The 26912-nt window shown below is 41.0% G+C and overlaps 1 protein-coding gene across 3 annotated transcripts in view; it reads left to right on the forward strand.

Annotated features, from left to right (window-relative positions):
• The window catches only part of NNMT (nicotinamide N-methyltransferase), a 98837-nt gene that overhangs the window by 38599 nt on the left and 33326 nt on the right, over positions 1-26912 (forward strand). Inside the window, exons 3-5 of one of the 3 annotated variants that reach the window (XM_063635381.1) lie at positions 3238-3547; positions 4788-4995; positions 18913-26124. In XM_063635381.1, the coding sequence (XP_063491451.1) occupies positions 3394-3547; positions 4788-4995; positions 18913-19345 (795 nt within the window). In that variant the 5' untranslated portion in view covers positions 3238-3393 and the 3' untranslated portion in view covers positions 19346-26124. Of the gene's footprint in view, positions 1-2461; positions 3548-4787; positions 4996-18912; positions 26125-26912 lie in introns of those variants that run through there. The other 2 variants (XM_063635386.1, XM_055273205.2) reach the window with 2 other exon arrangements.

The following is a 26912-nucleotide window of genomic DNA, read 5'->3' on the forward strand; positions in this document are numbered from 1 at the left end:
AAAAAAAAAAAAAAAAAGTTAGAAAGGCCGGGCGCGGTGGCTCACGCTTGTAATCCCAGCACTTTGGGAGGCCGAGGCGGGCGGATCACAAGGTCAGGAGATCGAGACCACGGTGAAACCCCGTCTCTACTAAAAATACAAAAAAAAATTAGCCGGGCGTGGTGGCGGGCGCCTGTAGTCCCAGCTACTCGGAGAGGCTGAGGCAGGAGAATGGCGTGAACCCCGGAGGCGGAGCTTGCAGTGAGCCGAGATTGCGCCACTGCACTCCAGCCTGGGTGACACAGCGAGACTCTGTCTCAAAAAAAAAAAAAAAAAAAAAAAGAAAGATTGAATAAGACCTAATATTTGCTAGCACAACAGCGTGAATATAGTAAAATATAATTTAATTGTATCTTCAAAAATAACTAGACAAGTATAATTGGGTTGTTTGTAACACAAAAAAATAAGTGCTTGAAATGGTGGATACCCCATTTACCCTGATGTGATTATTTTGTATTGCAGGCCTCTATCAGAATATCAATGTAACCCATAAATATATACACCTACTGTGTACCCACAAAAAGTTTTTAAAAAGAAAAAAAGTAGCAACCAAAAAAAAAGAGAGAGAAAAGAAAAAAGAAAAAAAAAATCAAGTGCCTGGCTGGGTAGAATAAATTCTAAGGCCACAATGTTACTGACCATGGGTTTTTTTGGCTCTCACTGTATAGAAATTGACACAAGGCATTTCTCTGATGGCCAGTGATGAGGAGCATTTCTTCATGTGTTTTTTGGCTGCATAAATGTCTTCTTTTGAGAAGTGTCTGTTCATGTCCTCTGCCCACTTTTTGATGGGGTTGTTTGTTTTTTTCTTGTAAATTTGTTTGAGTTCATTGTAGATTCTGGATATTAGCCCTTTGTCAGATGAGTAGGTTGCAAAAATTTTCTCCCATTGTGTAGGATGCCTGTTCACTCTGATGATAGTTTCTTTTGCTGTGCAGAAGCTCTTTAGTTTAATGAGAGATACCATCTCACACCAGTTAGAATGGCCATCATTAAAAAATCAGGAAACAACAGGTGCTGGAGAGGATGTGGAGAAATAGGAACACTTTTACACTGTTGGTGGGACTGTAAACTAGTTCAACCATTGTGGAAGTCAGTGTGGCGATTCCTCAGGGATCTAGAACTAGAAATACCATTTGACCCAGCCATCCCATTACTGGGTATATACCCAAAGGGCTATAAATCATGCTGCTATAAAGACACATGCACACGTATGTTTATTGCGGCACTATTCACAATAGCAAAGAGTTGGAACCAACCCAAATGTCCAACAACGATAGACTGGATTAAGAAAATGTGGCACATATACACCATGGAATACTATGCAGCCATAAAAAATGATGAGTTCGTGTCCTTTGTAGGGACATGGATGAAACTGGAAAACATCATTCTCAGTAAACTATCTCAAGGACAAAAAACCAAACACCGCATGTTCTCACTCACAGGTGGGAATTGAACAATGAGAACTCATGGACACAGGAAGGGGAACATCACGCTCCGGGGACTGTTGTGGGGTGGGGGGAGGGGGGAGGGACAGCATTAGGAGATACACCTAATGCTAAATGACGAGTTAATGGGTGCAGGAAATCAACATGGCACATGGATACATATGTAACAAACCTGCACATTGTGCACATGTACCCTAAAACCCTAAAGTATAATAAAAAAAAAAAAAAAAAAAAAAGAAATTGACACAAGGCCAATAGTCTTCCCAAACATGCTTTACTGGAATTTATGCCCTGGCATAAGGGCGACAACAAAAGAGAGAGCGAATTCTCTGGCTTGCTGACTCCTTGAAAAGAACCAGTAGGGTTTTTTTTATTAGGCAAAGCACAGGAATTGACGTCAGAGGCAGGATGTGCTGCTGGGCAAAGCACATGAGAAGTAGGGTATGCAGGTCAGCATTACCTGGTTGCAATGGTTATCTTGAGGAATGGGCCAACTGGTGGTCTGGCCAGTGGCAACAAGGCTGTAAATCAATTATTCAGCATTCCTTCCCCGAGGTGGGACACCCCTCAACATTGTTTATCTCCTAAGGCCAGTTCCTGGAATTAAGTAAGAGGATGACTAATGGACATGTCGTCAGTGAGGTAGTGGTGTGGGTTTTGTGATCAGTGGGAAGGCAAGAAAGAATGCTTTAGCAGGGAGTGAGCTGAAGCCAAGCCCCATCCCTACTCTGTCTCAAAGTGAGTTCAGAAAAGAGGATTTAAATAATTCTTTTTTTTTTTTTTTTTTGAGACAGAGTCTCGCTCTGTTGCCCAGGCTGGAGTGCAGTGGCGCCATCTCGGCTCACTGCAAGCTCCGCCTCCCGGGTTCATGCCATTCTCCTGCCTCAGCCTCCCAAGTAGCTGGGACTGCAGGTGCCTACCACCACGCCTGGCTAATTTTTTGTATTTTTTTTTTTTTTCAGTAGAGACGGGGTTTCACCGTGTTAGCCAGGATGGTCTCGATTTCCTGACCTCGTGATCTGCCCGCCTCGGCCTCCCAAAGTGCTGGGATTACAGGCGTGAGCCTCCGCACCCAGCCTTAAATAATTCTTAAAGGAAGTAAAGTTAACTTTGAAAGAACTATCAGGATTTGGATTGACCAAAAGGAGTGGGGAGGCTTAGGGAGGAGGTGCTTGCCAGACACTGGGTCATGGCAGTGGTCAGTGAGGCTGCAGTTGCCTAGGGCAGGGATGGAGAGGGGGTCTGGGCATGAGGAGAGGGTCTCAGGATGTTTGGCTGGACTGGACTTTACAGAAAGCCTGTTCCAGGCTTTTAAAATTACTCTTACCAGACTTCATCTGAGACTCCTTCTTTAGCCAACATTCCTTAGCTCTGAATACATTTCCTATCCTCATCTTTCCCCTCTTTTTTTTCCTTTCTTTTACATGTTTAAATTTAAACCATTCTTTGTCACCCCTTTTCCTGGGGGAATCATGGCAAGAACAAGAAGAATGATGATGCTTGTTAGGAGATGTCCTGTCTCTCTGAACTTAGGGGTCCTATGCATTAAATAATTTTCCTGACGAGCTCAAGTGCTCCCTCTGGTCTACAATCCCTGGCGGCTGGCCTTCACCCCTTGGGCAAGCATTGCATACAGCTCATGGCCCTCCCTCTACCATACCCTCCACCCCCGTTCGCCTAGGCTCCCTTCTGCAGGAATTTCATCACTTCCTAGAACAGCCAGAACATTTGTGGTCTATTTCTCTGTTAGTGTTTAACCAAACATCTGTTCTAAAAGAAGGGCTGAACTGATGGAAGGAATGCTGATAGCCTGAGACTCAGGAAGACAACTTCTGCAGGGTCACTCCCTGGCTTCTGGAGGAGAGAGAAGGAGGGCAGCACTCCAGTGGCACAGAAGTGAGACACAATGGAATCAGCCTTCACCTCCAAGGACACTTATTTAAGCCATTTTAACCCTCGGGATTACCTAGAAAAATATTACAAGTTTGGGTCTAGGCACTCTGCAGAAAGCCAGATTCTTAAGCACCTTCTGAAAAATCTTTTCAAGATATTCTGCCTAGGTAAGTCTGTTGTCTGCATGTCTCCCCACTAATATGAGTCATATAGATGGAGTCTCAGGGCACAACTGGGTTTTGTGTCTATCGTTGTTGCTTCACAGCTCTTTTGGCATCACCTATTTATTTAACCAGGATAAAAACGAATATTGGTATAGCGATTCCACAGTTTACAGAGTGCTTTTGTATCCACTGTCTCACTTGATTAAGCAAAAGGAAACCAGAGGACTGGAGTGCTGTCCTGAGACTACCTTGATTTGCTAGGCGACTTGAGGGAGACTTTTAGCCTCAAAGGGCCACTTAAGTGGAAATTCTAAAACAGTACCTATTCTGATCCTAACTCAAGGGAATGCTGTGAATATGCATGAGATAAAGACCTCCCAATATATGAAGAACTGGGTGCTTTTTGGAGAACGACATTATATACTCAATTTTTTTTTTTAATTAACTTTCCTTGAAAGTATTGCTTAATAGTTTTTACATTCTCCATGTAACAGACTTTGTGGATCTGGTGTTCAGTCTGTACACCAGATGTAGATCTTTTTTACCTTCTCCTAGACCTTAAAATTCCTGGCAACATGCCTCTACCCTGGATTGGGGAATAAAAAAATGAAAAGTTTTTTTTTTCTTTTTGACTTTAAATTTTATTAATGTTTGAAGTTTTTCAAACTGATGTGCTTTATTTAAAATTCAAGTGAGACATTTTTAGTCTTTTTGATATTTATATTTTCTTTGTCACTATGATGTAAATTACAGGGATTTGGGGAAAATACGGGATTTTTTTTTTTTTTTTGGAGATATAGGTCTCACTCTGTTGCCCAGGCTGGATGGAGTGCAGGGATGTGATCACAGCTCATCATAGTCTTGAACTCCTGGACTCAAGAGATCCTTCTGCCTCAGCCTCTCCAATAACTAGGTCTTCAGGCACACGCCACCATGCCCAGCTAATTTTAAAATTGTTTTGTAGAGATGAGGTCTCACTATGTTGTCCAGGCTGGTCTCATCCTCCAGGCCTCAAGTGATCCTCCTGCCTTGGCCTTCCAGAGTATTGGGATTACAGGCATGAGCCACTGTGCCTGGCCCAGAAAAGATGTTTTAAAAAAACATTTTGAGGGAAAAGTTGTGAAAAGTAGTGGTCTGTCTTTGAGGATCGCCAGCACAGTCCCAGGAAAGACAATGTAAATTTGACTCTGCCCACTGCCATGAGATGCCTGACCTCTCCTCTTTGTTCCTCCCACTAACCCAGACGGTGTGAAGGGAGACCTGCTGATTGACATCGGCTCTGGCCCCACTATCTATCAGCTCCTCTCTGCTTGTGAATCCTTTAAGGAGATCATCGTCACTGACTACTCAGACCAGAACCTGCAGGAGCTGGAGAAGTGGCTGAAGAAAGAGCCAGAGGCCTTTGACTGGTCCCCAGTGGTGACCTATGTGTGCGATCTTGAAGGGAACAGGTAGAGAAACTGGTATCTACTTCTTGGCTTTCGAAGGTACCTGAGTGATGGTAGGCAAAAGCAACAGACAGATAGGGACCAAAGAGAAATCCAAATGGAGAATGAGTGACAACGAGAGCGAGAGCAAGAGAGATGAGATAGACCCATGTGTGTGCGTGTTTGTAAATTTGTGTATGTGCACGTGCGTGTGTGCACCAGTATAATGGAAGACACAGGGAGAGGGTTGAAGAATTGGATACTGAGCAAAGAGGAGTAAACCCCCAAACTTTCCAGGCCTGTGGGGACAAGAGCAGTGTGCAGTCAAGTACCTTGGGACCTAGGTTTAGGACAGCTGCAAGTAAAAGGCTAACCCAGCTTCTCACCAGCAGCTTTTGGATGTCAGGGCTTGTCCCTCGCCTCACTGTCATGCTGTTGTAGCCATCCAAGCCTATAGAACTTGGCTGTGAGTGTGGCTAATGCTGACATCACCAGATACAACCAAAATCTGACTAGGTTTTTAAACTGAGGTAAGCAAGATAAAGGCATTACTTGAAAAGAATTTATTAATCACCATCCATGAAAGTAGACTTTATATACTCACAACTAATGGTCAAGATCTTACACTACCACATCTACAAGTAAATTTATGCAAATGAATCTCATTTGTTCATATAAATTTTAATTTCTTCCAACACAAGAAATTGGCAATAGCCTATTAGCCAGAGGTAGCCACGTCTGCAATTCACTGTCTTTCTCATGTCCTTATGCACCTCCATCTTTTGCTGATTGTCTGACAATATCCAGTCTATTCCCCAACTGACCGTTCACTCCTGGAGCAACATTTCTCTGCTGCTATGTGTTTTGCTGAGACCCCACAGACTTCTTTGCAAACTGCATAAAAAGATGAATGTATGCCATTATAGTATCTGCAGATAAAAATAGGTTTTGTTCTTCTATTCCAACTTAACACTTTTTATTTATTTTTCTGCCCTTATTATGTTGGCAAAAACTTTCAATACAATATTGAATAGAAATGATGACAGCAGACCTCTGTGCCTTATTCCATATTCTAGGAGAAAAAATGTTCAATGATGTATCATTAAGTATATTAACTATTGGTTTTTCATAGATATTATTTATCAGACTAAGTTCTGCATTCCTAGCTTTTTTGAAATTTTAATCAAATGTTGAATTTTGTCAAAATTTGTTTGCATTTATTAAGATGGTCATAGGATTTTCCTCCTGTATTCTGAAAATGTGAATTACACTGGATGATTTTGAATGTTACACCAAAGTGGCATAAACTACTTGGTCATGAAGTATTATTCTTTTTATGTACTGCTGGATGTGTTTTTCTAATTTTCTGTTAAAGATTTTTGCATCTATATTTATGATGGATATTGAGCTATAATTTTCTTCTAGTGTGCTTCACAAATTTTGATATCAGCATGATGCTGGAGTCATAAAATGAGTTGGGAGTGACTTCCCTCTTCTATTTTCTGAAAGAGTTTGAGTATTATTAGTATAATTTTCTTCTTAAATGATTGATAGCATTCACCAGCAAAGCCAGGTAAATCTGAAAATTTTGTGCGAGAGGAGACTTTATTAAAAATAGTATTTCTTTAATGGTTACTTGGATTTTCTGTTTGTTCTTTTGTCTGTTTTGGTAAGTGGTATTTTTCAAGAAGTTTGTCCTTTTCATCTTGGTTGTCAACTTTATTGGCATTTTTTTTTTTTTACAATATCCTTTTAATGGCTTGTTATGTCTGTAAGATCTGTAGTGATCTCTCCTCTTTCATTCTTGATATTGGTAATTTGTCTTGTTTTCTTTCTTTTGTCTTGGTCAACCTTGCTACAGATTGACCATTTTATTAATCTTTTCCAAGAACCAACTTTTGGCTTTGTTGATTTTTCTCTATTGTCTGTCCATTTTCTATTTCATTGCTTTCTGCTCTTATTTTTGATCATTTTCTTTCTTCTAGTGATTTTAATTTTCTTTTCTAGTTTATTTTATTTTTTCTAGCTTTCTAAAATTTCTTGTTTTTAATTCTTCTTTTAGCTTCTTAAGTTGGAAACTTATATCATTTATTTCACATATCTCTTTCTTCTAATGTAGGCATTTAATGCTGCAAATTTCTTTTAGCACTGTTTTAACTGCATCCCATGATTCTTGTATGTGGTATTTTATTATTTTCAAACTCAGCATATTGTCTCATTTCCTTTGTAATTTCTTTTTTGACCATGAATTATTTAGAATTATACTGCTTAATTTCCAAAGTATTGGGATTTTTCTAGTTATCTTATTGTTTTTGCTTTCAAATTAAATTTTGTTGTAGTCAGAGTTTTATTTTGTGGCTCTGCATATGGTCTATCTCAGTAAACGTTCTATGTACTTTCTACATTGAAAAGAGTGTATATTGCTCAGTTGTAGGTATAGTTTCTATAAATATCAATTAAGTCAGGCAGGTGGATTGTATCATTCATATTTTCTACATCCTTACTGACGTTTTGTTTACTTTCTCTGTCAATTACTGAGAGAGCGGTGTTAATGTCTCGAACTATGATTGTTGATTTATCCTTTGCTCCTTATAGTTTTGTCAATATTTGCTTTATGCATTTTGACACTTGTTTTTAGCTCTTTTATATACATTTTTAGGATTGTTATGTCTTCTTGATGAACTGACCATTTTACCATTGTGAAATATCTCCCTTTATTTCAAGTAATGTGTTTGTCTTGAAGTCTACTTTTTCTGATGTTAATATAGGAACATCACCCTTCCTGTGCTTGCTGTTTTGCATGGTGTGGTGGGCAGCCTTTAAGATGGCCCCCAATAATCCTTGTGTCAGTATTTTCACCTTTGTGTAATCCCCTTCCCTAGAATATCCACTGGATTTAGTGATTCAGTACTGACAAGTTTCGTAGAATGCAGCATAGTTATGGAATATCAATTGTGATATTAAATTAAAAAGGACTACAGCACCACTACACACCTATTAGATCTAGGCCAGAATCCGGAAGACTGACAATACCAAGTGCTGATGAGGCTGTGGAGAAACAGGAACTCCCATTTATTGTTTGTGGGAATTAAAAATGGTGTAGCCACTTTAGAAGACAGTTTGACTATTCCTTGCAAAACCATTCAATCTACCAGTTGCACTCCTTGGTATGTAACCCAAAAAGTCGAAAACTTATGTCCACACAAAAAGCTGCACACAGATGTTTATAGTAGCTATATTCATAATTGCCAAAAATTGAAAGCAACCAAGACGTCTTTCAGTAAGTGAATGAATAAATAAACTGTGGTACATTTAGACAATGGAATAATATCCAGTGCTAAAAAGAAATGAGTTATCAAGCCATGAAAAGACGTGGAGGAAATGTAAATATAATTACTAATTGAAAGAAGCCAATCTTAAAAGGCTACATGTATGATTCCCACTATATGACATTGTGGAAAATGCAAAACTAGGGAAGAAGTAAAGAAGATCAGTGGTTGGTAGGGGTCAGGGGAGGGAGGGATAAATAGGTGGAGTACAGAGGATTTTTTAGGGCCGTGAGACTACTCTGTACAATACTACAATGGTGGACACATGTTGTTATATATTTGTCCAAATCCATGGAATGCACAATACCAAGAGTGAATCTTAATGTAAATTACAGACTTTGGGTGATAATGGTATGCCAATGTAGGCATTCTGCTTGATTTTGCAGTGAACCTAATATTGCTGTAAAAAATAAAATCAATTTTTAAAAAATGACAGCTTTTTGTTGGGTATTCTCTATCTCACTCTCTTGTCCTGGGGAGTGAGCTTAGAACAAAATTTCCCCCAGTTGAAGCAGAAAAAACAGTGAAATAAATGTTTGTCATTTTTAGCTGCTAAATTTGGGGGATAATTTGTCCTGCAGTTATATATAACTAATATACATGATATATCTACATCTTTTTCTACCCTTCTGTTTTCAGATTATGTTTTCTCTTTTTAATCCAGACTGACAATTTCTGCCTCTAACTGGATTGTTTAGTCCATTTACATTTAATGTAGTTACTAATATTACAGGGGTTGAATTTAAATCTACCATTTTGGTATATGATTTCTATCTGTCCCATCTGATTGTTGTTCACCTGTGTCTTTCTTCCTGTTTTCCCTTGGTGAATGCAGTAATTTTTAGTATTCCATTTAGTATAAGTGTACATATTTTTAGTATTTCTTTTTTATCTCCTCCATTAACCTTTTCTGTGTCTTGTGTGAGTTCGTGTGGTTTTTCTAGAAATTGCAATATACATCCTTGACATATATATTGTCTCGTGAAGGATGTAAGATATTCCAAAAGTGTAATTTCCTTAACCGACTTTCCTGGCCCTTATGTTCTTGTCATATATTTTATTTCTATGTATAACACTATAATACATATATTGTTATTAGTTTTGCTTTAGTTAGTAGTGCTTTTATTTATTTTTATTGTCTTATTTTTAATCTTGATTTTTAAAATAAAATTTACCATCTTTACTATGTTTAAGTGTTAGTTGAATAGTGTTAAGTATAGCCACATAAGTCAGTATACAGTTTTAAACAATGTATATAACAATATATATTAAACATAGGAATTTTGGACTGAATGTTTGTATCCCTCCCTCCCAATTTCTGTGTTGAAATCCTAACCCCCTTATGATGGTATTAAGAGGCTGGGGCTTTGAGAGATCATTAGGTCATGGAGGTGGAGACTTCACGAATGGGATTAGTGCCCTTATAAAAGGAACCCCAGAGAGCTCTCTAGCTCTCCTTCTGCCATATAAAGATACAATGAGAAGTCAGCTGTCTGTGGCCCAGAAGAGCCCTCATCAGACCCTGACCAGGCTGGCATCCTAATCTCAGACTTCCAGCCTTTAGAATTGTAGGAAATAAATTTCTGTTGTTTATAAGCTACACAGTCTATGGTATTCTGTTACAGGAGCCCAAACTAACTAAGGCTATATTATGCATATATTTAAGATCTTTTATATTTACCCACATATCTTTCTTCTCTAGTGTTTTTCATTCCTTTTCCAAGATCTGTTCTTCTATTTGGCATCATTTTCCTTCACCTAAAGAACTTATTTTAGTATTACTTATAATGCAGTTCTGCTGGAGACAAATTATCTTATCAAGTTGGGTAAAAAGTTAGTAATTGTTTCCCTCCCTGCTAACTTGAGGAATTTAACAATTTTTGATAACCAAAGTCCCCTGGCATCTCTCTTCCCAGTATTTATTATTGAAATCTGAGATTTTAAAGCTCAAATAATGTAATTTAAAGTATTATTTTTATATTTTCTTTCAAGATCAGTTTGGACGTTTGCTTTTGGTTTGTAATCAAATTTAGAATTATTTGGACGTATTTGGTGCTCATTTTATACAATTTTTCTAGATAATTGAGTCTTTAATTTTGATTCATCTGTCAACTGAATAGATCTTCAAATATTAGTTTCAAGAAGAACGTACAGTGACGTGTTTTCTAAGTCCATGCATATATGAGAATATATTTTGTCACTCTTACACATGAACAAAATCATAAAATTGTTTAAATATTGCCCCATTTTTTTCTGACATGTAGTAAGAAGTTGAGAGAGGCTATTCTATTTTTTTTGAGACAGGTTCTTGCTCTGTCACCCACACTGGAGTGCAGTGGTGAGATCTCACTGTAGCCTTGACCTCCTGGGCTCAGGTGATTTCCCACCTGAGCCTCCTGAGTAACTGGGACTACAGGTCCACACTGTCATAGCTGGCTAATTTTTTGTAGAGATGGGAGTTTTGCTCTGTTGCCCAGGCTGGTGAGAGCCCATTTTCATATGCATTTTAACCTGTATACCCCTGACTTAGAATTTTATATTGGCTATAGCCTTCAAAGTGGGGCTGTATTCTTCAATATAAAAATAATTTCATAGGTCTTTTTTTTCTGTTGACTATGTGATTCCACGGAATGAAATTGATATTAACTAGAAACAATTGCAGCTATGACAATTCGGACAATACCTAAAGTTATTTAGTAAGGAAGGAAATTCCCAGGATTTGTAGAATCTCAGGGAAACTTTGTAATAAATAAATAAATAAATAGATAAATAAATAAATAAATAAACAAATGAATGAATAAATAAATCTTCAGTCACTGTTCGACAACACACCTTTCCAAAGTCCAAATCATCTGTCAAGAAGGCTTTTGAAACTTTGTTCTCACTTTCTGTATCCACCACCAGCCTTTCCATCTCATTCAAAAATAAACCCTTACAATCTAGCAGGATAGTAAAAGCATTACTTATCTCACACCTGCAATGTCAGCTTGGAACAACTGGCTCTTGAGACACTGTCCCCTCCCAATCACTCTGTTGGAAATTGCATTTTTGGCAGTAAATTTCTGCATTCTTACCCTTATCCTTGTGCTAGATCCTGTGGCTTTAATTATTTTGAGAATGATAGTGATCCTGTGCAACTCATGTCTTTCCTGCATCTTCAAGTAGCTTTATCAACCTACAACCTATTTCCTTCAAGACGATTTCTTCTTTATCTGAAGCTTTTTCTTGTGCTAAAGGCTGCCAAAGACATATGTACTGTCTCCTGTTCTTCTACCTCTGCATTTAAATACCACTCATTTTAAATTAGCTGGCCATGGTGTTGCACACCCGTATTCCCAGCTGCTGGGGAGGCTGAGGAGAGAGGATCACTTGAGCTTGGGAGATCGAGGCTACAGTGAGCTGTGGTCACATTCCAGACTGGCTGGCAGAGTGACACTCTGTCTCAAAAATAATAATAAATAATAATAAAAATAAATAACCCTCATTTTTGCAACTATCCAAAAAAGTCGTAAGAAAGTCAAACACTAAGATACAACTACTCAAGCTTATACCATGAACAGAGGAAAATGAGCTCTTTCCTTAAGAAATTGTAGAAGCTGCATTACTTAACCTATGGTTCCTGGAACTTGGAATGCATAGCTTAGGCTTGTGGTCCCTGGACTAGCAGTTTTGACAACATGTGGGAGCTTTTAGAAACGCAGGCTCTCAGGCCCCACTAGCTACCTACAGAATCAGAACCTTCACTATAAGATCTGCTAAGGGTGTATGCACATTACAGTAGAAGAAGCACTGGTGTCTGGAGCAGGGCTTCCCTCCAAGTATGCCAGGGCATACACACAGGTGGATGGGAATCAGTTGCAGGCATGCTGTCCAAGCTGTTTTCCTTGGCCCTCTGGACAGCAGGTGGGGCCTGAAGCACCTCCTGGTTGCCTCTGTAGAGAGTGGCTCCTCCTCTTTTTTTTTTTTTTGTATTATACTTTAAGTTCTAGGGTACATGTGCACAACGTGCAGGTTTGTTACATATATATACATGTGCCATGTTGGTGTGCTGCACCTATTAACTCGTTACTTACGTCGGGTATATCTCCTAATGCTATCCCTCCCCGCTCCCACCACCCCGCAACAGGCCCCGGTGTGTGATGTTCCCCACCCTATGTCCAAGTGTTCTCGTTGTTCAGTTCCCACCTATGAGTGAGAACATGTGGTGATGGTTTCCAGCTTCATCTATGTCCCTACAAAGGACATGAACTCATCCTTTTTATGGCTGCAAACTATTCCATGGTGTATATGTGCCATGTTTTCTTAATCCAGTCTATCATTGTTGGACATTTGGGTTGGTTCCAAGTCTTTGCTATTGTGAATAGTGCCACAATAAACATGTGTGTGCATGTGTCTTCATAGCAGCATGATTTATAATCCTTTGGGTACATACCCAGTAATAGGAAGGCTGGGTCAAGTGATATTTCTAGTTCTAGGTCCCTGAGGAATTGCCACGCTGACTTCCACAATGGTTGAACTAGTTTACAGTCCCACCAACAGTGTAAAAGTGTTCCTATTTCTCCACATCCTCTCCAGCACCTGTTGTTTCCTGACTTTTTAATGATCACCATTCTAACTGGTGTGGGATGGTATCTCATTGTGGTTTTGATTTGCATTTCTCTGATGGCCAGTGATGATGAGCATTTTTTCATGTGTTTTTTGGCTGCATAAATGTCTTCTTTTGAGAAGTGTCTGTTCACTTTTTGATGGGGTTGTTTGTTTTTTTCTTGTAAATTTGTTTAAGTTCATTGTAGATTCTGGATATTAGCCCTTTGTCAAATGAGTAGGTTGCAAAAATTTTCTCCCATTCTGTAGGTTGCCTGTTCACTCTGATGGTAGTTTCTTTTGCTGTGCAGAAGCTCTTGAGTTTAATTAGATCCCATTTGTCAATTTTGGCTTTTGTTGCCATTGCTTTTGGTGTTTTAGACATGAAATCCTTGCCCATGCCTATGTCCTGAAGGGTATTGCCTAGATTTTCTTCTAGGGTTTTTATGGTTTGAGATCTAACATTTAAGTCTTTAATCCATCTTGAATTAACTTTTGCATAAGGTGTAAGGAAGGGATCCAGTTTCAGCTTTCTACATATGGCTAGCCAGTTTTCCCAGCACCATTTATTAAATAGGGAATCCTTTCCCTATTTCTTGTTTTTGTCAGGTTTGTCAAAGATCAGATGGTTGTAGATGTGTGGTATTATTTCTGAGGGCTCTGTTCTGTTCCATTGTTCTATATTTCTGTTTTGGTACGAGTACAATGCTGTTTTGGTTACTGTAGCCTTGTAATATAGTTTGAAGTCAGGTAGCCTGCTCCTCTTAACCTCAGCATACCTGACAGAAGAAAGCTTAGGTCCCTGTGGAGGTGGCAGTTCTCTGAGGTAAATGCTCTCTGTGCAAAGACCTCCAATTCTATTTAAAAAGATGTTTGTATGTTGTCCAAAACTAGACACAGTTGTGCCAAATGTGTTCCACAAACTAGTGAACCACCTCTATTCCAAAGCATCTCTGGACTTTCATGGCTTGCAAAAGGATATTGATATGCTTTTTCAAAACCAGGATCTTGATGATCATGATGATTGTTTCAGTGATACCTAGGAAACATTCCCGCCTCTTACAAGGATGCCTCTCTCTTAAATAGGTGCTCTTGCCACCTTACATCCCCAGGAAAATTCACAGGGCAGGTTAAGAAACCTTCAACTAGCTATTTCCTCAATTGTAAACATTTCTACTCACAGGTCTCAGAGCACTTAAAACTCGGTGTGTCCAAAACAGAGCTACGACCTGCTCCAGATCTGCTTTATTTCTGGTATTCTTAGCTCCTTGAATGGCACCATCATATAATAAATTGGACAAGCCAGAACCTGGAAGTCAATCTTGTCCTTTCCCTCTCTGTCATGTTCCATATCTAACTTAACATCAAGCTCTGTCCATTTTACTTCATGACTTACTCCGTAACCCATTTCTTCCCGTGTTTACCATCACCTGATCCCAGCTACCCCTGTCTCCTTCCTGACTGGCCTCCCACTGCCACTCTTGCCCTCCACTCAATTCTTCTCTGCTCTGCAGCCCAAGTGACCCTTTCAAAATGTAAATCTGATCACGTCACTCTCCTCCTTAGTGCTCCCTAGTGACTCTCCAGAGCTTTTGGAATGAAAAGCAAAATTCCTGTCATGGTCCACAAAGCCCTGCCTAGTCTGGCTCCTGCCAACCTGTTTCCCCACAATCCAGCCACGTTGGCTCTCTCCTCCTGTGTTTCCTGACACCACATGGCCTTTGCACTTGCGGTTTCCTCTTACTGGAATTTCCTCCCGCCCTCCCTGCTTGCTTCAGTCTGGTTAACTCCTACTTATTGATCCTCTATATCTCTGCTTGCCCAACTCCTTTTTGGAGGAGCTTTTCCTGAGTCTCTAGGTCAAGGGGAGCTCCCAACATCTCCCCATTAGTGCCACGCTCCTTTCCTTCCTTGCTTGTCAGTTTTAATTTCCACTTCTGTTAGTGATCACTGGGTTAATGCTTTCTGCCACCACCCACTCGTCTACAATCTCCATGAGGTTAGAATCTGTTTCTCATTTGTTCATCCTTGAGTCACCAGTGCCCAGCCTATTTCCTGTAACGTAATAGAGGTTCAAAACATATTTGGAAAATACATAAATACTCACATTTTGCTTTTCAGACTTTTCCTCCTAGAATATCATTCACCTGATTCGGGTGTGGGGTGTGGTCTGTATCAAATGTGCACTAATGATTATTCCTTGCCCATGCAATTCTCACAGTGACCTCCAAGCTTACTTAGCCTTGATTTCCTTGACCTGTTTTGATGGTTCTTTCTTGGGAGAGCCTGCAGGAACTTCTGAGGATGGGGCTTTGGGGATGTGAGGACAATGAAAAACAGCTTGTCAGGGGGATTCTGATGCACTGCCGGCCTTGCCCTTGCCGAGACAGGGCAGGAGGAACCACCTCTAAATCTCAGGATAGTTCTCCTGGAATGTGGGAAGACGTTCTCAGAAAGGGTTCTTCCCGGGGCCCTCCTCTTCATCCTTTCTTGCCTCCCTCCCTCCCTCCCCATACCCCTCAGGCATATATAGATGCATATTTACAGAGGACAGGGCTGCCTCTTTTTTTTTTGCATATTGATTCATTTGAAAGGGTAGATCTTTAGAACTAAAGAAATGGCCACACCGCTGTTAGCTTTCTGCAAAACAGCATAGCACTTTCCCGGTGTGTGTTTATTACCTACCTGATGAGCTAAACGTGAGGCAAAGTGATAATTGGCTGGGTCTCTGGTGAGTCCATTTCCCTGCATTGCCCCGAGGTGTATGCAGGCTTTACGCAGCTACCTTGGCAACTGACTTCCCCAATGTTTGCTGCATGTCCAAGGACAAGCAGGGATCTATGACACTGGGTGTTTCTAGCAAATTTCCCTCTCAAATTGGCACATTCTCTGTGAGCTTTGGAGACTTCACAGTGTGGCTCACAGTTTGGGAACAATTTGCATCATCATCTGACTGGCAAGTTCTAGTTCTGTGGTAACTCACGTGTTTCAAATAGCTTAATATGCAATAGGGCACGGAGGTTCGTTCTGCTTCGGTTGTAATCAAACACACATTTCCACAATGTTCCCGTTATACAGGATCATCCCGAAACACATCCCCCAAAACACTATGTTGTCACTACTCTACCTTTTGGTATACACTTCATTATTATTCCTATGTGCAGATAGGTTACTTAAGTTTTTCTGTTGTAGATTAGTTTGTCTATTCAAATACATGTTTCTTACACATTTCTACAGTTTTTTTTTGTTGTTATTCTTAGTGTTCTGTGAAATCTTCCATGTTGTATCAAGGCTGGGTGGTAGCTTTGTAACTAGTTTCCCACCTTAGAATGACTGTCTGCTTTGTCCAGGACTGCAAGGGGGACTTAGAATATGGGATTTTTCAGTGCTAAAACTAGAAAAGTCTGAGACAAATCAGGACAAAGTGGTCACCCTGCTACCGTTCCTAGCCTTGATAAAGGAGCAGGTAGACCCAACCAAGGATAATTTTTGTTTTCTATGTAGATACCAGTTTAGTGGTTGGTAGGAATTCCCCCAAATCAACACCTTGCTAAGCTTATCTCTCTCTCTCTCTTTTAATATAACAGCTTATTGAGATATAACTCACATACCATACAATTAATGCACCCATTTAAATTGTGAAATTCCGTAGTTTTTAGTATACTTTCAGAGTTGTGCAACCTTCATCACAATCAATTTTACAACATTTTCATAATTCTCAAAAGAAATCCTGTACCCATTAGTAGCCACTCCCATTTCTCTCCAAATCCCTCAGCTCCTGGCAACCACTGGTCTGCTTTCAGTCTCTGTAGCTTTGCCTTTTCTGGACATTTCATATAAATGGACTCAAACAATATGTGGCCTTTTGGTTATGGTTTTTTTCATTTAGCCTGTGTCTTCAAGGTCCATCCATGTTGTAGCATGTGTCAGAATTTCATTTCTTTTTGTTGCCAAATAATATTCCATTGTATATGTATATCACATTTTATTTACCTATTCAGAAGTTGACGGTTGCATTGTTTGCACCTTTTAGCTATTTATAAACATTCATTACAAGTTTTTGTATGGATATATGTTTTCATTTCTCTTGGGTATATACCTAGACAGATTTCCTGGGTCATGTAGTACTCTATATTTAACCTTTTAAGGAACTGCCAGACTGTTTTCCAAAGTAACTGAACTATTTTACATTGTCAGCAGCAGTGTATGTAGGTTCCAGTTTCTGCAAATCCTTGCCAACACTTGGTATTGTCTGTCTTTTTTATTATAGCCATCATAGTTATGTGAAGTGGTATCTCATGGTTTTGATTTGCATTTCTCTGATGACTGACAATGTTGAGCATCTTTTCATCTGCTAATTGCTAAGCTCCTTAAATGGAAAATTATAGCAAGCATAAAGCATGTTTGCAAAGAAGTGATTACATTCTCTAGGATCAAGATTTTAAGTGAATATTTAAGATGCCCATGACTAGTGTCCACTCTCTCAAATCAAGTTTTGTTTAAACCATTGACTTTTCCTCATAACTAGGAATGGTCCCAGTGAAAGTCTCCCTCACTTGCTGGAATGTGGGGCCATCTCTGCTGTCTGTCAAGCCTTGATGCCCAAGTGGCCATTGTCTCCTGGAGTCTGCATCAGATGGTGGAGTGTGTGTTTCCTGAGTGTGTGTTTCCTGAGTGTGAGACTGGATCTGCTCCACAATGCTTTGCTGGTTAACTCCTTCCAAGAGTGCAATACCCAGGGGTCACTCCTACTCTTAGTGCTCTGGGGCCTGGGCCCTTAACACACTCAATGTTTCTTCCCCTTTCTCACTTATCTGATCTTCTGCTACTTCTTTCTCTTTTGTCCGCCCCTGCTCTCTGGTTTCTCTTGTGCACTCTATTTTATTTAATTTTGATCATTTGTTTGTTTGTTCCTTTCTTCCTCCTCTAACAAATTCAAATAAGATACAAGCCACTCTGTCCCATCTCCTGCCCTTGCCTTCTTTCTTTCATTCTTTTATTAACTGATTTTTCTCTCGAGAATCACCACTGGGCCAGGTGTGGTGGTGACTCATACCTGTAATTCCAGCAGTTTGAGAGGCTGAGGCAGGAGGATCACTTGAGGCCAGAAGTTCGAGACCAGCCTGGGCAACATAGGGAGACCCTGTCTCTATAAAACATAAAAAAACTAGCCTGGTGTGGTGGTGCAAGCCTGTAATCTCAGTGCTTTGGGAGGCTGAGGTGGGAGGATCCCTTGAGCCCAGGAATTTGAGGCTGCAGTGAGCTGTGATGGCGCCACTGCGCTCCATCCTATGCAACAGAACAGGACCCTGTCTCTAGAAACAAAACAAAACAAAAAACCCAAAACATGCCATTGATTTGGCAGAAAAGGACAGGGTTCCTGGCAAGGCTACCAAAAACATGATCTCTGTCAGAAAACATACTAGCTGCAATATTTGTTGGAATCTGAGAATGGGAAATGTAGTTTTCTTCTCTCCAGGAGTGCCCTGTTCACAGCTGTGGGATAATGATCAATAGTTCCTAAAAATGTCTATGGATGACCTCACCACTCTTATTCATCAGCAACTACTGCAAAGATAATGTTTCAGCATTTGAAACTCCTTATTATTAATACTTGTTCTGTATGGGTCAAGTAGCCACTAACTCACAGTTTGGCACATGGATCAAGTATAATGATAACATATAAATACTAATAAATGAGCCAGTATAGTATAAGTGAGTACTGTACTAAGCAGTGAAGGAAGAATAATTTCATGGAGGGAAGTCCATGGTAGAAGCAGGCTGCTGGGTATTATCATCATTTTCACATACTATTCACTTTATAAAGAGATTTAACATAGCTCAGGGTAATATGGTCTCATTCAAATGCCAGAATGGCCCCTCAGGTCTTCTTTCTCTCCTTTCCCCATAGAGGTGGCCCTAAGGATACACATCTGGGACAATACGGCCATTTTTAGCCTTGACCCAAGAGATCTGGGTTCCCCATGACTAGAGTGGAAAACAATGTTTGTGGGTTTGTGTTTTTCAGAGTCAAGGGTCCAGAGAAGGAGGAGAAGTTGAGGCAGACAGTCAAGCAGGTGCTGAAGTGTGATGTGACTCAGAGCCAGCCGCTGGGGGCCATCCCCTTACCCCCAGCTGACTGCGTGCTCAGCACACTGTGTCTGGATGCTGCCTGCCCAGACCTCCCCACCTACCACAGGGCGCTCAGGAACCTCGGCAGCCTACTGAAGCCAGGGGGCTTCCTGGTGATCATGGATGCGCTGAAGAGCAGCTACTACATGATTGGTGAGCAGAAGTTCTCCAGCCTCCCCCTGGGCTGGGAGGCAGTAGAGGCTGCTGTGAAAGAGGCTGGCTACACAATCGAATGGTTTGAGGTGATCTCGCAAAGTTATTCTTCCACCATGGCCAACAACGAAGGACTTTTCTCCCTGGTGGGGAGGAAGCTGAGCAGACCCCTGTGATGCCTGTGACCTTAATTAAAGCAATTCCTTTGACCTGTCCAGTTGACTTCAGTTCTTGGTTCTAACTGCCAAGTCATGTGCTGAGTAGAGGCTCAGCGGTTGGGGCCCGATGGTTCATCTAGGATGGGACTGGAGAGGTCAGTCTACAAACAATCCATTGACCACTTACTTGGTGCTGCACACAAATGTTGGTGCTATGGGACCCAAAGATGAGCAGTTAGTATTCCAGCCTTCATTGCTTGTGTTTACAAAAGAAGACCTCACTTCCCTAAACATCTAGTTATGGCGGCTCAAGCCCGTACCTGTCTACAGAGAAGTGTCTGCAGTTACTCACTATTAGTTTCCTAAGGGGGCACTGCTGGCTCCTTCTCTCCCAGGAATGGGCTTCTCCTGTTCTTCAACTCTTGCCTTCTCCCTGGAGAGGCTACCAAACCCTGGCCTCTGCCGCTGTTCAGGCTGCCCTGTGGTTATAGCTGTTTGCTAGACTCCACTCTGGCCTCAGGGGCCAGAGAACAGCTGTCCAGCATTTCTGTTCATCCCAGCAATCCAAAAAAAATTTTTTTAAGCTACAAATATCACTCCATTTTCGAGGCCGGGCGCGGTGGCTCACGCTTGTAATCCCAGCACTTTGGGAGGCCGAGGCGGGCGGATCACGAGGTCAGGAGATCGAGACCACGGTGAAACCCCGTCTCTATTAAAAATACAAAAAAAAAAAATTAGCCGGGCGAGTTGGTGGGCGCCTGTAGTCCCAGCTACTCGGAGAGGCTGAGGCAGGAGAATGGCGTAAACCCGGGAGGCGGAGCTTGCAGTGAGCCGAGATGGCACCACTGCACTCCAGCCTGGGTGACAGAGCGAGACTCCGTCTCAAAAAAAAAAAAAAAAAAAGATCACTCCATTTTCAAATTCAGACTCTGCCACTTATTAGCTGTTTCTCATTAGGCAAGTTATATAACTTTGCAGTGCCTCACTTTTCTCATCTATAAAATGAGATTAAAATAGTCTTTTTATTAAGATAATTAAAGTGAATTGTGGCCAGGCACGGTGGCTCATGCCTGTAATCCCAGTGCTTTGGAAAGCTGAGGCAGACAGATTGCTTGAGCTCAGAAGTTCAAGACTGGCCTGGGGAACATGCAAAACCCTGTCTATATTAAAAATACAAAAAAATTAGCCGGGTGTGGCGGCACATGCCTGTGGTCCCAGCTACTCAGGAGGCTGAGGTGGGAGGATGGCTTGAGTCCGGGAGGTGGAGGTTGCAATGAACTGAGATCGCACCACTGTGTTCCAGGCAGAGTGAGATGCTATCTCAAAAAGTAAAATAATAAATAAAGTGAATTGTTACATGTAAAGGACCTAGAATATTGCATGGTGCTTGATAAACATTCAGTAAATGTTAGTTACGATCATTATTATTATACACGTCATCATCAATATTAGTTGCCAAAGCAGCTGAGAAAAGATGGCTTATTCTCCAAGCAGGAGAGAGGATTCCTGTTCTGGGCTACAGGCACTGGACTCTTTACTGGCATTGCCTTTGAGAGAGGCTGTGATACAACTCAGCTTCTATACCACATGCTGCCAATTCCTTTTTGATTTAAGAAATCTCTAGCAAACATTGAGCACTCTCCAGCATCTTTCTTTCACGCACCAGGCACAAGAATGAAAATAAAAACCCAGTGTCAGCTGACTCAACAGCCCTCATCTTCATAGTCCTAGAAACACCCTAAGTGCTCCCAGGTCCTTCCAAGGGCACTAGTGTACCTGCACCAGCAGTCCCCACCCAGAATCCCCCCTGTTGAGGCTGTCCTGCTCAGGCTGTGATGCTGGGGACCCTGAGCCCAGCCTGAGGATGCTGGAAAGGGGCCAATATGCCCTCTTTTGAGAAAGATACTGCCCATGCCTAACACTCTGCTTTAGATACCTCAGAGCCATCCTGATTTCCTCCCAGAGTGGTAAGAAACACTTTCCATTTATTCCAGGGATTGGTAAACTTTTCCTGTCAAGGCCCAGATAGTAAATATTTCTGGCTTTGTGGGTTATACAGTCTTAATTGCAACTACTCAACTCTGCAGTTGTAACAGAAGCAGCTATAGAGAGTATGTAAACAAATGTGCATGTTTGTATTTCAATAAAACTTTATTTATAAAAACAGCTGGATGGATAGATTAGGCCCAAGGGTTGTAGTTTGTAGACCCCGAATCTAGACCCTTAAGTAGCCTTGTTCATGCCTGAAGTTTACAGATGATCCCCAACTTATTTATTTTTATTTTATTTTTTTGAGATGGAGTCTCTCTCTGGAGCCCAGGTTGGAGTATAGTGGCGTGATCTTGGCTCACTGCAACCTCCACGTTCCGGGTTCAAGCAATTCTCCCGCCTCAGCTTCCTAACTGGGATTACAGGTGTGTGCCACCATGCCCAGCTAATTTTTGTATTTCGTATGTTAGCCACGTTGGCGAGGCTGGCCTCAAACTCCTGACCTCAAGTGATCTGCCCACCTCAGCCTCCCAAAGTGCTAGGATTACAGGAGTGAGCCACCGTGCCTGAACCTCAACTTATGTTTGACTTACAATGTTTGGACTTCATAATGGTACAAATGTTATATGCATTCAGTAGAAATTGTACTTCAAATTTTGAATTTTGATCTTTTATTTTTATTGTTACAAAATTGGCTTTGTGTTTGATGATGTTGCCAGTTTTTGGCTAATGAAAGAGTTCTGAGCATATTTAAGGTAGGCTAGGCTAAACTATGATGTTCGATACATTAGGTGCATTAAATTTATTTTGGACTTATGATATTCTCAACTTATGATGGGTTATTGGGATGTTACCTCATCATCTGCCGAGGACCATCTGTATACATTTTCTTGTGAACAGTCTGGTCAGTTTCTACTTATAGGAGCTCAAGGCAAGTCCAAGGGGCTGGACAGAAAATAGGCAGAATATGGTTTCCTCTGTGCTCCATCCCTGCTGTAGCTCTCTCTTTCTCGCTCAATCTCCCAATCAAAACTCTTCCTTCCGAATGGCATGAACCCGGGAGGCAGAGCTTGCAGTGAGCCAAGATCACACCACAGCACTCCAGCCTGGGCCTGGGTGACAGAGAGAGACTCCGTATCAAAAAAAAAAAAAAAAAAAAAAAAGGAACTCCTCCTTCCTCCCCTAGTTTGAAGCATTCAATAAATACAAACAGAAAATCAGAAAACAAGGGTTGTGGGGGATGGCAGATGAAGTGTTACCTACATTAATATTTCTCAGACTGCAAGTTGCCATTCATCAATGTATTATAAAATCAATTTGGTGCACCAAATCCACATTTTAAAAACTAATAGAGAATAAACTAGAAAACAGAATCTCAGATACTAGCACCGAATGTGGTATATTATTTCGGGAAATTTCGTTTCCATTTTACAAACATCTGTCTTTCTGTCTGCACATGTGCATATTTGTTACTGGATCATGATATAACATGCATTTGTTACTCTAGGTTGTGATTTTTAAAACGTTTGAAAGCCACTGGGCTGTCCTCTGGGCTCTGGGACTCTGCTCTGATAACCAACATTTTTCTTTCCCACGGAGATGAACGACATAGCCCCTGTTCTTAAAGAACTGCAAGTCGTGGGGAGAAATCGACATGCAAACAGTTAAGACACAGCAAGACAAGTGCTCTGAGATGCATAAGCACAGGGTGCTAAAGGGGAGGATGGCAAGAAAGGTGGCATTTGCTCTGGGCCTTGCAGACTGAATAGGGGTGTGTTTGACAACCGAGAGGAAAAGGGCAGTCTAGGGAACAACGTGTACGAAGACATGAAATGACTCCTCCTCCTGATAGCAGCCTCCTCACAGGTCTGTTCTCCGACAGAAGCTGGGACCTAAGTAAATATTTGGCTTCTGGTTTTTCATTTGCTTTCCTTGAAATCAAACAGACCGACCAAGTCATGAGCAAACAAGGACTAGGGTCATTCTGGTCCTAACTTGTAAATCTCTTTGACCGCTGACCCAGCTCTGGTTTTTTAAGGTCCTACTTTCTGGGAAAATGCTCAGCAGTCTCACTTTAAGCAAACCTTTGTGATGTAGGAAGCTGCAAGTCTCTGTGTAACATCCTGGGGAAAGAGTGGTGAGAAGAAAGCTATTAAAAAGGTCGTTCACCCATTTGGTGTCATGCAGCTCAGTCTTCGTGATTCCCATCATCTGGCTGTCAAAAGTAATAAGAGATGTCCATGGTACGACTTACTAGGCTGAGCTTTAAAAGCTATAACTGCGCCCTCTAATTTTAGTCTCAGCCAACTCGGAGAATACGAGGCAACAAATAAATCTTATGGAGGCTCAGAGAACATGGAACAAACAAGGACTAAGGGACAGAAAACGTGTGAATCTTAGCTTGATCACTTGATTGTTGTAAGAGCATCATTCCAGCTTTCTCAGGCTTGGGGCCCCTCTGGAAAACAGGGATAATAATCATTTCTCAGGACTGCATTGAGATCAAGTGAGGTACCTGTGAAGGCATTTTGTAACCTGTTAAGTGACAAATATTAGATAACTCTGATAGTATTAACCCATTCTAGGACAGCCATTAAGCCACATGTTGCTGCATTCATGAACAGTTCCTTAGTGAGAAAATAAATCATTCTACCAAAAAGACATATGCACCCATATGTTCATCACAGCACTACTCACAGTAGCAAGACATGGAATCCAGTAGGCACCGATCAATGGTGGATCGGATAAAGGAAATGTGGTACATTTACACCATGGAATACTATATGGCCGTACAAAATGAAATCATGTCCTTTGTACCAACATGGATGCAGCTGGAGGTCATTCTCTTCAGTGCAGTAGCCAGAAACAGAACGCCAAATACCGCATGTTCTCATGTATAAGTGGAAGCTAAACATGGGTTCCACATGGACACAAAAATGGGAACAATAGACACTGGGGACTACAAAAGGGGGGACGAGGGAGAGGGGCAAAGGTTGAAAAACTACCTATTAGGTACTATGTTCACTACCTGGGTGACAGGTTCAATCACAGCCAAACCTCAGCATCACGCAATATATCCATGTAACAAACCTGCACACATACCCCCTGAATCTAAAATTAAAATTGAAAGAAAGAAAATCTTAACACTGAAAAAACTTTCTTAATGAACTGAGTATGGCCTTCAAAACCTGTCTTGCATATGCTTTCTATGCAAGTCAGCACCATAGGCACCTTGAATCCAGAGCCTTCTTCATAGTTGCTTATTCATTCAGAAGATGTTTCTTGCATCCCTGTTATGTGCTAGGCATTTGGCCTGAGCTGAGGATCCTACACTGAAGATGATGCAGTCTCTGGCCTCGTGGGACTTATATCCCTGCAAGGAAGACCAGAAAGAAATGCACTCTGACACAGCCTGAGCAGAAGTGCTAGATTTTTTTTTTGGTACTCAAGTCAGCTAGTCAGGACATTTTGCCCACCCAAATGAGACAAACCAGGCCCTTCTTACAGCTGTACCTTCTCTTGTATAGATCAGCTTCACTCAAAAAAAATGTTGAGCTAGGATTATGTGTTTAAGGAAGATTATCACAAAGAAAAACACCATTGCGAGTAAAGTCACTGAAGCTTTCTGTTTCATATCTTCCAATGAAAGCAGGGATTTACACTTTCTGAGTCTAGCCCTCTTGTCTCCCTTGCTGGCCAGTTTCACACTGAAAGGAGATGCTTTCCTTGGCCTTTCAAATGCTTTCCTTGGCCCTCTGATCGCCAGCAGAGGGTGCACGTGGCTCTTGTTGAAGCCCTTCATTCCTGAATTTGACCATTTACACATGAAGGAATTTAAATTGAGTTAAACCTTCCCAAACAAGACGCTTCTCCTCAGTGTCTCCTTTTTCACAATCTACTTATGAGGCTGCTAGGAAAAGGGAAAGAGGAATTCAGCATATTTTTCTTTAACGAAAAATATGGATAATTATTTTTATGGATACACACATTTAAAAATTTCCCTTTTAGGTCTATACACAAAATGCAAATTTTAATAAACTGTAGAGAGGATCTTGGCCAGATTAGCATGAGAAATAATAACTATTAGATTATGCAGTTAACTCACCATCACCTTCTATTTGCTGTTTATTCAAAGAAGAGAAAGAAGGTTTTTGTGCTTTTTCAAACCCTAGTTTTTTAATATTTAGAAAATGAAGAAGTCTTTCTACGGCTGTGGTTGCTGGACAAACCACTGTGCTTATCACTTTAATTTGTACTTTAATAGTGTCTGATGAATTCAGGGGAAGGGTTGAAGTTGAATTTCAAACTCTCAACAAATAATTGTGAGTTATTATTGCCTTTGTTTGGACTTCAGTATTGAAAGCCAGGAAGTAGTTTCTTTCTTGGTAGGTTATTGTCTCTCTTCCTTTCAGAGAAAAGCTTTTGAATGTTTAAACAGAAGAGGAGTTAAAAAACTGTAAACACCAGTTAGGCTGCTCTTTAGAAAGATCGGTAATAGCGAGCAGGCCCAGTGGCTCACCTGTGTAATCCCAGCACTTTGGGAGGCCGTGGTGGGTGGATCATTTGAGGTCAGGTGTTGGAGATCAGCCTGACCAACATGGTGAAACCCTGTCTCTACTAAAAATACAAAAAAATTAGCTGGGTGTGGTGGTGCATGCCTGTAATCCCAGCTACTTGGGAGGCTGAGGCAGGAAAATTGCTTGAACCCAGGAGATGGAGGTTGCAGCAAGCCAAGATCACACCACTGTACTCCAGCCTGGGAGACAGAGCAAGACTCTGTCTCAAAAAAAAAAAAAAAAAAAAGAAAAGCATCAGTAATAACAAGAACAACTCACTTTGAAGCCTTCCACCTAAGCAACTGGTATTTTTCTTAAGAGCAGGTATGTAAACACTTCATTTGCATGAGGAGGAGAAAGAGGTTTCTAGAAAGGGGAGGGTAAGCAGTTAGTTTATTGCTCCTTTACCTCTCAAGGGTCCATTTCTGGCCCTTTCTCAGTGCTGTCTAATATTTGTTAAATGCTATAGAAATCCCAGGTATTGGTCAGGCACAGTGGCTCAGCACTTTGGGAAGCCACGGCAGGAGGATCACTTGAATCCAGGAGTTTGAGACCAGCCTGGGCAACAGAGCAAGACCCCGTGTCTACAAAAATATTTTTAAAAATAAAAAAAAAAGAAACCTCATTTGTTTAATGTGACCTTTGCCCTTGCAGAATTTATAATCTTGCTTGTGAGTTAACATTTACAAAATTACCAATCAAATCCTCTTATTTTAGAGGTGAAGAAATGGAGACTGTAAGGGGGCAAGGAGCTTTACCTTTCTGTGCCTTAGTCTACTGTAAAATGAAAAGTTGAATTACATATCTGTGAAGTCCAGTGTTTTATGATTTATGAATTAGAGAACAATGCTTGTTAAAAGAGGGTTCTAAGTAAAGGACCACTTGGGTTAATCTCATCCTTTAAGATTCAAGTGAAATTGGCTCAAACCCTGTCCTTCATACCGCCCATAATTTCCTCTCGTCTTGCAGGGAACTGTCGGGGGGCGGTGGCTTGTATTTCTCCTGGTGACCCCTGGAGTGGAGCTTCCACTTGGTCTGTG

This window comes from Symphalangus syndactylus, chromosome 3 (assembly GCF_028878055.3).
Source record: "Symphalangus syndactylus isolate Jambi chromosome 3, NHGRI_mSymSyn1-v2.1_pri, whole genome shotgun sequence".
NCBI lineage: Eukaryota > Metazoa > Chordata > Mammalia > Primates > Hylobatidae > Symphalangus > Symphalangus syndactylus.